At 40.4% G+C, this 12294-nt stretch overlaps 1 protein-coding gene across 1 annotated transcript in view; it reads left to right on the top strand.

Moving 5' to 3' along the window:
* Positions 1 to 1784: 1784 nt before the first annotated feature.
* Positions 1785 to 12294, top strand: part of LOC132462886 (guanine nucleotide-binding protein G(olf) subunit alpha-like) — a 46289-nt gene continuing 35779 nt past the window's right edge. The window contains 4 exon segments of the mRNA XM_060058669.1: positions 1785 to 2493; positions 8657 to 8729; positions 9293 to 9347; positions 9503 to 9622. Of these exon segments, the coding sequence (XP_059914652.1) occupies positions 2013 to 2493; positions 8657 to 8729; positions 9293 to 9347; positions 9503 to 9622 (729 nt within the window). The 5' untranslated portion in view covers positions 1785 to 2012.

The raw sequence follows: 12294 nt of genomic DNA, 5'->3' as shown, positions 1-12294 counted from the left end.
GGGTCTGCCTTATCTCTAACTTTATATGGTGTTTTGTTGACCACTCCATGTATAGAAGCAGAAACTAGTCAGAACTGGTGTTAGCACAAATATGTGGTCCTAATATTAGCTTAATATAATGTGGTTTAATAAAGCATAGAATAAATGCATGTAAATCAAAGATATAATAAAAATGGGATATTTCACTCAGTGTAATAATTTAAATTAAATTATTTCACGTCATCAGTCACGATGAGAGTAATAAACACAAACTTGTTGTTTTGTTAAAACTAGCCACACGCTAACACCACCTTCTTGAATCATAACGAATTGGAATTGATGGCGGGCCAAAGGCTCCCCAGAGACACAGCACTTCAGCGTTTCTCATTAGACAATATCATCTGACTGTTGTAGCTTGTTTAATATGGTTTGTTTGATCCACAGGGACTAGATAACAAAAGCAGACTCCCACCCTTGAGAGTCTGATTATAGGTCCACTCACCCTGTGATGGGAATTGCCGTAAGTCGCAGTCCTCGGTAGTCCGGGACGCAACTATAAATGCCAGGTAACGGCCACAGGGTTACGCACCGGCTCAAAAAAAATTAACGTGGAAACGTGAAAATAAAGGAAGGAGAAACGATAGTATAAAAGGGTAACTGAATATTATTAAAGTATATTACAATAATATGATGGCACATATTTATCATACACAAGGTGTTATTTAAATATATATTATTTAAATATAAAATAAAGCAGTGATTAAACTATGTTTCAATGTACTGGTAGGTTAACTGGCGTTTAAGAGGGACAAAGTAAATACGGGGACAAAGTAAATATTAACCCTGCAATCTGTGAGGTAAAAACCTACATTTAATAATATTTAATAAATACTTTGACTTTAGGTCAAGCTTGCATGGCATCAAGCACTGTTTTTAAATATAAGCATTTTTTAGTAGAAAATATGTAACGTAGGCCTATGAAAAACTGTTTATAAATAAAGTGATGAGAGCCTTGCTCCAAGGGTTGCTATTAATAGACTGGCTTGGCAGCCTAGAAGCATCCTGTATGTTGCTAGCTTGCTGAGCACATCCGTTCCATATTAGCGCCATCTAGTGTTCCTTTTAAAATCCTGCAAATTATGCTATGGTATTTAGGCCTATGCGATTGTGCTACAAAACCAACGCCCTAAAGACTTATTAGATGGACAAACGAATTAAAACAAAATAAAGATATTTTTCATTAGTCATTCAGTCATTCATTAGTTTGGCTGTCAACTCTAGATAATGTAAAATACATGTGTTATAAACAAACAACAAATCTATCTACAATGCACGGTATTTGTATTACAATATATCCTATATTAAATTGATTTTCTCTTTGATTTTACCGTTTCAAACAATCCGACCAACTGAATGTTTTCACACTACACACAGCAAGAATAATTTAGAATAATAATAATTAAAAAAATAACACCACAGCAACGTGCATTGGCAGGATAAACCGTGCTTAAGGCCAACAAGAAAATGGCAAAATAAGGAAAGTCGAGACTCATGTCTGCATTCCATGAACCATATAGGGCAGACAGAATGTGCCTCATATGCAGTCAAGAAATGTGTGGAATGAAAATCATGACCAGCATTCTCGAAATGGCCATACTGTAGTAATGTGACGTGTGTTATGCATTTCATCTAACAACTGTGCAGTTGAATGTTGACCATTTGCAGATTCTATGCTGCGTTTTTTCTCCAAGGTTCTACTTTTGGTTACTTACGGTAAGGTGGACCCGCAGTGTCCACTAAGCGGGATCAGGTGATCCTCTATCTACGAAGCGTAGGCTGACGGGTGAAAATGCAAAATGACATATAGCAAATGTCGGAGCATAATTCATTCACATTTTCGGATTAAATTCGAATTTAGATCACATCGCTGGAGCTCCGATGTTACGATGGCGCGTTAGGACTGCTGATTTGACGTGGTTTTTGATATTTTAATTTATGAAAAGTCCAATTGACAGACATATATTGGTTTCAACATGGGGCTGTGCTACAGTTTGCGTCCCCGGCTCTTTGGGGACATAAGCGGGTCTATTTCCAACGCTAACTCGGACTCGGATCAGCCTCCAGACACAGCTGTACCTCCGCGCGCCGGGGGAGCCCGTGGAGAGGACACAGGGGGATGTGGCGAGACATCGTCGCTCCGCGGTGGAGGCAAAGTACGCCAAGGGGACACCGCTAAGCTCCCGGCCGGGGAGCTCCGCCGTGGAGATGGCACTGATGCTGTGCTCATACAAAACGGGGGTGGCGGAGGAGCGGGAAAGGGATCGGGAAAGGACCGTAGTCGACGCCTGCCGTTGCTGCAGAAGACGAGCACCCAAAAGCAAAAGAATTGGGACAAATTTGTCGTGGAGGAAAAGGAGGCCGAGAAGGAGGCGAAGAAAGTCAGTAAGAGCATTGACAGGGTGCTCAAGGAGCTCAAACGGGAGTATAAACAGACGCATCGACTGCTATTACTCGGTAGGTTGTCCCCATCTGTGTTGTGTTATGGACGTGGTATAGCCTATTATTAGGCACTGAATGTAGACAGTCAGAAATTATGTCAGTGCGTTGGGGAGGCCTTTTACTTTGTTTTTAGCTTGGCTCAGAGGACTACCCCCTGCGGTTTTCAGTGACAAATGACGAAGATGGACGTTAACCCACACACAGCTGGGCCTGTTGTCCTGTTGCAGTTTTAAAGCTAATACATTTAATTGTTCTTGTAAATACCCATATATACACACACACGCACACACACACACACACACACACACACACACACACACACACACACACACACACACACACACACACACACACACACACACACACACACACACACACACACACACACACACACACACACACACACACACACACAGATAAGACTGCTAGGCCTATCTAATAACACGACTTATCATTGATGGATAAATCATGTTTACCAGAAAACATTAGGTGTCAGGGTGGAACCCTTAGTACTCCTACTCCTACTGTGCCCTTATGTTTTCTAAAATGACATGTTTATACAAATGTTCATACTTAGTAGTGTGTTCTTCAATTCTTCAATAATCATTGTGGTTATGCTATTGTTACATCGACACATTTGTAATTGTGTTTGATTCACGACATGATAAGAAAAGCAGACATTCGTCAAGAGATAAACAGCTTCATGTTGTTAGTTCTACTCAACTGCTCTTCTTCGAAGTGTTAAACAGTGAGTGAGAAGCATACCTTGTCAGAACAGTATATCAGAAGGTGCTATTCCTTTTAATTCCTGTCTAAACCCATAACTCCAGTTCTAAGTAGGATAGACTGTATAACTTTCAAACTACCCTCTGGGAACTAATCTTAAACGGAAGAAGCTTTATTGTTATGGTATTCATAAAATACACTGTTTATATATATATATATATATATATATATATATATATATATATATATACCAGTTCTAAGTAGGATAGACTGTTTAACTTTCAAACTACCCTCGGGGGACTAATCTGAAGCGGAAGAAGCTTCATTGTTTTGGTATTCATAAAAGTCACTGTTTATATATATGTTATGTTTATTGTTGTAATCTGTCATTTGGAATGGGCTCCCTGTTCGTCTTTTGTTCCTAATCCTGATTATTTTGGTGTAAACAGGTACAGTCTGAAGTCTCTCCAGAGTGCCACAGAGGGCCTCATTTGGTCTCCTTAAGGGACCTACAAGACTCTGTACCTTTACAGGTGTCCACTGGGACTCTGGTTGCAGCCAGGAGGACTGTGCTTGGTTTTAGTTCCTCTGAAAGTGGACACCTTCCAAATAGTGTTACATTTCAAGGCGACCTAGGCTATGGCTAATCTGGGTCACTTTATCTGTTTGTATTTGCTGCTGGTGTTTGGTTGAATAATGATAGGAATAAGGAAGTGTAACTTAACTGCGCTGCCATATTTTTTCTGCACGAGTTAGATTGAGATTGCACCCGTGTCGCCATATATTCTTTTTGCCATTTATATGTGTGTGGATTTTGAAATTTCATTCATTTCTTATTTATTAGATCAACTTCATGTCATCAAAGTATACATTTTAATACCACAACAACAATTTGCTAACTAACAGTAACTTAAAACCTGTCTATCTGCTGAATACAAAGATGGGTGTCAAGACCAGAGTTATGTTCCAATTAAGTGCAGCAACAGATGAGTAGGGTAAAGCCTGCTTTCAAAGACACAGGAGGTGGTGATTAGCATCTGCAACAGCGTTCCTAAACGACACTTGACCGGCAGTTCCATACCTCTCTCCTATCAACCCCCCCTCTCCACTCCCTATTTAATGAGCACAGGCTACAGGCTCTGACACCGGATGGAAACATATGGCAATAGGAGAGAAGGTGGACATGTCACATCGTGTCACTGCAGTGTTTCTGTTCAGTTGCAGGACTTCTTGAATGGGATGACCTCGGTGCTGAAAGAACCCCTTATTGATACATCTCCACGCACCACAACTCAGCCACACATGGGCCCCTGCAGGCTCGTCCATCCCCAGCTTATAAATGCAAGAATGTCTCACACAGGTGAACTTTGCTTCCCTCCGGACGGGTTTTATCATTGACCATTGCTCTGTACTTTACCACTGGTGCCATTGAGTTCCTAGTTGCACTAATCATCAACAGGCGTGATTGAAGGATGAATTGTCATGTTTTATGGCTTCTATAGCAGTGCCCACCCTAGTTATTGGCCCTGATACTACTGTCAGCTTATAAAGCTTTGCTACATACAAACTGACACACACTTTTAAAGACATTGAACTATGCTCGCACCGTTGCATTTGTAGAATGCATGATTTACACTATGGCTTATCAAGGACCCCATCTCTCAGACATGAATGCATAAGGGTTTTCTGTAGCATCACAATGTGAAGTATTTTAAGAGGGTGGGACACTATTCACTTGGTAAAGGACCCCATTGTTTTGATGGCAGTTTGGAAATTGAAAAGAAACTAGTGGGACTTGTAGCTTCATACAGCAGGACATTTAACCGCTGTTTGTGTGGTCCACATATATATTTTGATGGTCAAATAATAGAAAAAACTACATTGTGGCTATATACAAGTAAATCACATGTATACAGCACATTCTTGTCCTGAGTAACCCTAAATGGAAATCAAAGCCTTATTGCAGGCAGGGTTCAATGGTCATTGTTGGTTAGAGTTTAAGCTGAGGCCTTTTATCTGAGGGGAAGAGAAAACGTTATCATCCTCTTCGTTGAAGTGTTCGAAGAAAAAACATAACAAATATGTGAGTTAATCCTATTCGCTTTAATTATGTTTTTACATATTACATTTAGACTTTATTGTAGTTATTCCACATGTAGGCATACGATGCATAGGCATTTTCTGGTTGTTATTCCGCATAACTACATTTACATATATTTAGGGATTGCAGCTTGTGATATAAATAGATGAGTCGAATGATGACTTCAGCACAATACGTGTACGTTTTCAATGAATAACTCAGATATAAGTGAGTGGTCTATAAAAAGGGAGTCATCCAGTTTTAAAGATAAGATAACATGAACTTTAAGGATCAAAGGGAGGAGATTGTTGTGCTAGGACATCTGGGGTCATGAAGGAAAAGGGTAAATTAAAGAAGGATGGACTGTATGGACATTTAAATCCCAAGCCATTATAAACGGACTAAAAACGATGAATTCCCAGGAAGTGGGGGAGGGGTTTATTTGGAAAATGTTGGTAGCGCTGGTAGCGAACTAGCAAATCTAAAAAACACAAATGTTATTCTCTATTTGAGCACTAGAGAGCACTGTGGGCCAGTCGCTTGTCATGACCTTGTATTCTACGGTGGGGAGACAGGGGTGTCGAGGAGGAGGGGGTGGGGGTTGAGATTTTAACACCCAACAGATGAAGTGAGAGTCCCGGTTTTTTATTTGCATGCAGAGCTACTTTGTTCCACTCATTTCACTGCATGAACCAAGCATTTGCATGGTATTTGCATAATGTTGCCCATCGCAGCTTGTTCGTTTCTACATCTGGCACTATAAGCATTGATAGCTGTCTTGTAGCCTATATTTGAATACCTATGTTAGTTGGTGGTCAATGAGATATAACGCCCATTCATGGTTTGAGCCGAAATACAAAGTGACCTTTGATTGCAGCTTTTAATAATAAAGATCAAAATACGTAGGGACCATTTCTACCATATAAAATGGATAATACGGACAGTATGAGACAATACAAAGCACACTGCATCATTGTATGTACATCTAACTCCAAGATTTAATAAGAGAACTGAGATATATGTCCACTAGACAGCCTAAAACACTTTACAAAAAGGCCTCCATTAAAACATGTTCTTTAATTCTGTCCAAACAGTACATGAGAAACAGAAAAATAATACTATGTAATTTGAAAGATTACAACAGTCAGAGATGGATTTTTACATAGCATGGAAATGGTACACAATGGCACACATCTTATGCATTTATTTACTCAATCGATGTAGGCTAATATAAGATGGCACAAATGTACTAAGCTCTATGTTTATATTCACAGCCTCCTTTAACTAAAGATTGGAAACAGCATAGTTATCTGTACTATGTTATATTATATTTTAATTGTTAATTTGTGTGTGAGTGTGCATGCGTGCGTGTGACCGTGTATGTTTGTGTGTGTGCGTGTGTATAGACTTCTTTATCACACAAGTGGATAGTGTGTGTGTAATGTTTGTGTGTGTATATAGACTGATCTATGATGAATATTTTATCCTTTTAGTAAGCTACAACACAGTTTCTATTTTGTATTTTCTATATCTATTTAACGGTTACCAGTTTAGTGGCTAATTATGTGTAGCAAGCACACTACACATGCTAAGATTCTATTATCTTTGCCCAAAGCCTTATAAGTCGTAGGCCTTGAGCAACTTTAACTAAGACATATAAGTCAAAGTCATATGCTAACATGAAATAGTAAGAGTAATGTATGGTATGTATTATCTGAACTGAATCGTTTGCTACCTCATCAACTGTTCTTTAGTGTTTATCAACAAACAAAAGGTATATACATCGGAATTGGTTCTTTCCTTGGGTATCCCAAAGAACTGCAAAAAAACAAACATATGGTTATATTTATTTTTAAGCAGGTAATAGCAATAGCTATTATCCTTCCTAACGCCAGATAGTCCTCTGATGATATACACATAGAGCAATATTACATGTTTACTGTAATATACGGCACAATCCTGCTTTAATATCACATTAGCAATATTTGATTACATTATATATGTAACATTGTAAACGTTGTTAACAGGGCTTTAGTTATCCTCAAATTGACACAATAGTAGACTACTGCAGAGTAGGCTAAACATAATTTAGGACAAAACTTGTTGTATATCTAAGCTCGTTTGACTTGGCCTATATTCCTATATGAGTTATATGTTCTAACTTCTAATGTAAGTACACAACCTACCCATAAAAAATATATGTCATGTGCGGCGTGTTTGTTTTGTATCAAGACATTGAGTCAGGAATATAGTTAACTTTAGTATGTAGACAGAGTGCAGTTTACTTGGTAAACAATCGGGAGTTTAGGTCAGGGCCATCTCGCTGACTGCGTTCATGTTGGACGACATGAGACCCAGCCCTCTGAAAGTAGTCTGTAGAGGCGGACACTTTCCACCCCTTGTCGATTCGTTTGATAGCTGGCTAGTGGAGGACTCCTGTAGGCCTACTAATGTTTTTTTTAATGGCTCAACCTTTCCAATGCAACTTCTAAAATTATATCAGCCTATATATATATGTACATATATATATATAGGCCTGCCTGATTGGGATTGTTAAATTTGAACGTAGATATTTCTTCGTTTCTCTCTCCCTTGGTTCACGGTTACTTCCTGGTGTCACAGAGAGAGGCAGTGCTGAGTTAAAGAGACAGAAATACTGATAGAAATTTAGATAGAAAATACTGTGAGAAGAGGGGAGGAACAAGATAGGAGCAGTTGACTGGATTCCAGAAATCGAAACCCCCTCTTCCTTTGCATGTTTGCCATTATTTTTTTAAACATCGTTTTTTTTGGTTTGAAAACCCAGAATATCGTTTAGATGACTCGGATGCCGAAGCTCCAGCTCGTTGCGGCTAAAGCGGAATTGTAACGGGGAACGTATTCCTCCCTCCGACCGAGAAGCCTCGCCAAGATTTACAATATACGTATCGCTTTTTTAATATACCATCCGAGGTATTTCCATATTTTCTTTTAACGAGGAAGGGTTAAAAGAGACGGAAGATGGGTTGTTTGGGCAACAGCAAGACTGAAGATCAACGCATCGACGAAAAGGCACAACGAGAGGCAAATAAAAAAATAGAAAAACAGTTACAAAAAGAAAGACAAGCATATAAAGCTACACATAGGCTGTTATTATTGGGTAAGGCTTTCATTTATGGTTTGTGTCAATGTCTCTCTATGCCTTTCTGTTGCTGAACACGTACCCGTTTGACAGCGCTTGCGATATGTCAGGGGGGTGGATATTGATGGAAACGAAGCCGAGCATACAATTACATTCAATTCGAAAACATTTGTCCATTTTTTTTTAGGCTTGTCAGGATGTCTGCATTTCGTGTTTTGATAACATGCTCATGTATTGGGTTTATGTCCAAGGTGCGGGTGAGTCCGGAAAAAGCACCATTGTGAAGCAGATGAGGATTCTACACGTCAACGGCTTCAACGCAGAGTGAGTGTTATTCAATAGTTTCACATGAGATAGGCTGTGTGTTGTACAAAAATAATCTCGATTAATGTTTTGTGTCTGTGTATTAATGAGTGAGACTGTCGAGGCTGTAATATAGGCTGAATGGATTTTCCTCAGGCACTGCAGCGCCTGTTGGGCGCAGTGTTCAGTTCATATAAGCTATTTTCTTCCCATTTCCTCCTTTTTGGATCAACAGACTACATCTGTAAGACCTAACGTTTGAGTACAGACAAATGTCCGATTAATTGTTTCTCAGTTTCATGTTAAAGGGTGATAGGTCGGATTCAATAGACCTATTGATGGTTTGTTTTGCTGCAAGGCCTTGCAATGGCATTGATCTGACCAATGGTCTATTTTGAACATGCCTATATGTCACATTGCTGTAATTGTATGAGTATCTTACTGTCTGGCCCTACAGCAATTCCTATCCCTACTTTAGGGGATATTCAAGCCGCTTTTATCTGACTACTGCCAGCAGCGATTAGTTTGTTGTGGACATTGCCTGATTGATAGTCCCCTTACACCTGTACTGTGTCCCCACACAGAGAAAAGAAACTGAAAATACAAGATATACGAAAAAACGTTAAGGATGCCATAGTGGTAAGTTTGATCCGTATCAGTGCTTTCCTATTTTTGTAAATAATTATCTCTGTGTCTTTTAAATGTAACCTAACATTTTTAGTGAATAGTCCTATATTTATTGTGTACTAAAGGCTTGTTATGTTTTCTTCTTACTTCCAACTTGTGATCTGAAGACGATAGTGTCGGCAATGAGCACTTTGATACCCCCAGTCCCGCTAGCTAATCCAGATGACCAATTCAGAATTGAGTACATCAAAAGCATAGCTCCTCTCTCCGACTTTGACTATTCACAGGTAAGATTTCAATCATCTTGTGTCGTGTTTTTGTGTGTTTGTGTCTTGTGTGTGCGTTTGTGTGTGTGTGTATGACGTGTGTGTGTGTTTGTGTGTTATATATATGTTTTGTGTGTGTGTATGAGGAGAGAGCATGAAATAGTCGATGAGACTAATGCACAGACTAATGGGTCAGGATATATATTTGTATTGTTTTCTAGAGAGATTGCAATGTGTGTCTCCTGGATACGCATTATATTCTAGATTTTAATTGGGGAAAAAGGAGCTTATTTTATTTTCAAAGAGTGAGTTTTGGAAAACATCAAGGATGCACTATAACAGGGTTTCATAAGAGAAAACTGATTATAACATCCATATAATAGCAACTTTATTTACGATCTGCCACCATTTTGAATGCTTATCATGCTTCGTAGCTGGGACAGACATTGGGATTTTAATGTGATCAGAAAAAGGGATTGTTTTCAGTGTTCTACCACCTGATAGCTCTAGGTCACGTGATAGCCGGATAGGGAAATAATATTTTACATAATTTCAAAAGTCTTCCTTGTTTTAAAATAAGAGTCGCAGCTTCTGCAAAATAGGACAGGAGAAATCAACGCATAGACATAAAGGAAAAAGACTATTAGTGTGTTACTACCTACTATTTCGATTTAGTGCTTCTTATTTTTACTGTACTGTACAGAGAAACTAACTCCATATTATGCAAGGCTAAAATGGCTGTGTTTTGTGGGGAAATGTGTGTATTATTGATATTCATCGATTAGGGAGCGTACCTTGATTATTTTGAGTGTGGATTGGATCCCAACTATTCAATTGTGGTACATGAATCAAACAGGTTAATTTTAATGTTTCTTAAAGTTTAAAGAAGTACATGCTGAGTAGTCATGAGAAAGCCTGGTTCTCAAAGGCCAGTTCACTCGCATCGTTTCCCTCATGGCCCAATCCATAGGCCCACCATAACAATCACCTCTGACGTTGTCACGTGACTAGTATTGTTTAGTACAGTGTCACTTTACATCACCCATGGGATGTTTCTCATTCTCTCCTCTCTAGCCAGCTTATTTGCTGAGCAATTGCAGGAATATAAAGTTTAAAGGTGTGTGTGTGTGTGTGTGTGTGTGTGTGTGTGTGTGTGTGTGTGTGTGTGTGTGTGTGTGTGTGTGTGTGTGTGTGTGTGTGTGTGTGTGTGTGTGTGTGTGTGTGTGTGTGTGTGTGTGTGTGTGTGTGTGTGTGTATTGGACAGTTCAGGGCCATTGGGAGGGCTGTCTCCATGTTCCCAGGCCTAGCTAAACCAAGGGGAACAACATAGCTTTGTCTGGTGTGTCTGTGCATGTCATCAGTGGTGGGCATTACTAGTGTTGTTGGTGTCACCACTACATTGTCGCCAGTATATCACCACATAGCCTAGCTTGGCTTGATATCCAATACAGCCCCCCTAGGAACTCAGCCAATTCCTGTGGCTCTAACCTGTTGGGGCTACAATGAAATGGGAAAGTGTGGAAGGGCGGGTTATGCTGGCTTAAAAAGTAGTTGGGTGAGTTGGCATCATGGTCAACCAATTTCATACATTTGAACACACAAGGTTATTTGTAATTCTCAGCTTCATTTTGTCGTGCATAGCACAACGGCACAATTTAGCCTGGTTACAATGTCCTTTTAATCGTGCATGAACCCTCCCAGTTTTCATATTCTGTTCGTCTTACCACTCGAAATGGGCCATTTTTTAAAATGCCCCTGGCCTACCTTTACCCTACCATGAACAACAAGGGACAACAGTAAATTCATGGAAAATAGGGCGCTGAACGGCCGTCTATGCAAAGCAGAAACAAATGAAATAGCGGGAGCTATGCTTAGCTTTCCAACAACCATCGGGTGAAGCAAATTCAGATGAGTTGGCTGCCCATTTTAAACAATGAGCAGCTTTCCCCAGGATTGGGCCTGATGCCTCCCCTATGTCATGGAGTACAAACCAACTAGCTCCATCACCTAACACAACCACCTAGCCCCATCAGCTAACACAACCAGTTAGCACCATCACTTAGTACAACCACCTAGCACAACCACCTAGAACCATCACCTAGAACCATTACTTAACACAACCACCTAGCACAACCACCCAGCACAACCACCTAGCACAACCACCTAGCACCATCACCTAGCACAACCACCCAGCACCATCACCTAACACCACCACCTAGCACAACCACCTAGGTGTAGCACCAATACCTAGGACCAACCGCCTACCACAATCACCTAGGTCCTAGCACCAACCAACTAGGTCCTAGCACCAACCATCTATGTCCTAGCACCAACCATCTAGGTCCTAGCACCAACCACCTAGGTCCTAGCACCAACCACCGAGGTCCTAGCACCAACCATCTAGGTCCTAGCACCAACCATCTAGGTCCTAGCACCAACCACCTAGGTCCTAGCACCAACCACCTAGGTCCTAGCACCAACCATCTAGGCCCTAGCACCAACCACCTAGGTCCTAGCACCAACCATCTAGGCCCTAGCACCAACCACCTAGCGCAACTACTCTGGCCATGAACCACTTACCTAGGAGCTAGCACCAACAACATAGGACCGACCACCTAGTAACACCACCTAGGAAGGACCTGGCATCTAGCACCAACGACGACCACCTAAAATTCCCACCCAGCAACACCACC

Source organism: Gadus macrocephalus, chromosome 8 (assembly GCF_031168955.1).
Source record: "Gadus macrocephalus chromosome 8, ASM3116895v1".
Taxonomy (NCBI): domain Eukaryota; kingdom Metazoa; phylum Chordata; class Actinopteri; order Gadiformes; family Gadidae; genus Gadus; species Gadus macrocephalus.
Note: the sequence above shows the minus strand (reverse complement) of the source record. Positions and strands in the feature narration are given on the sequence as shown.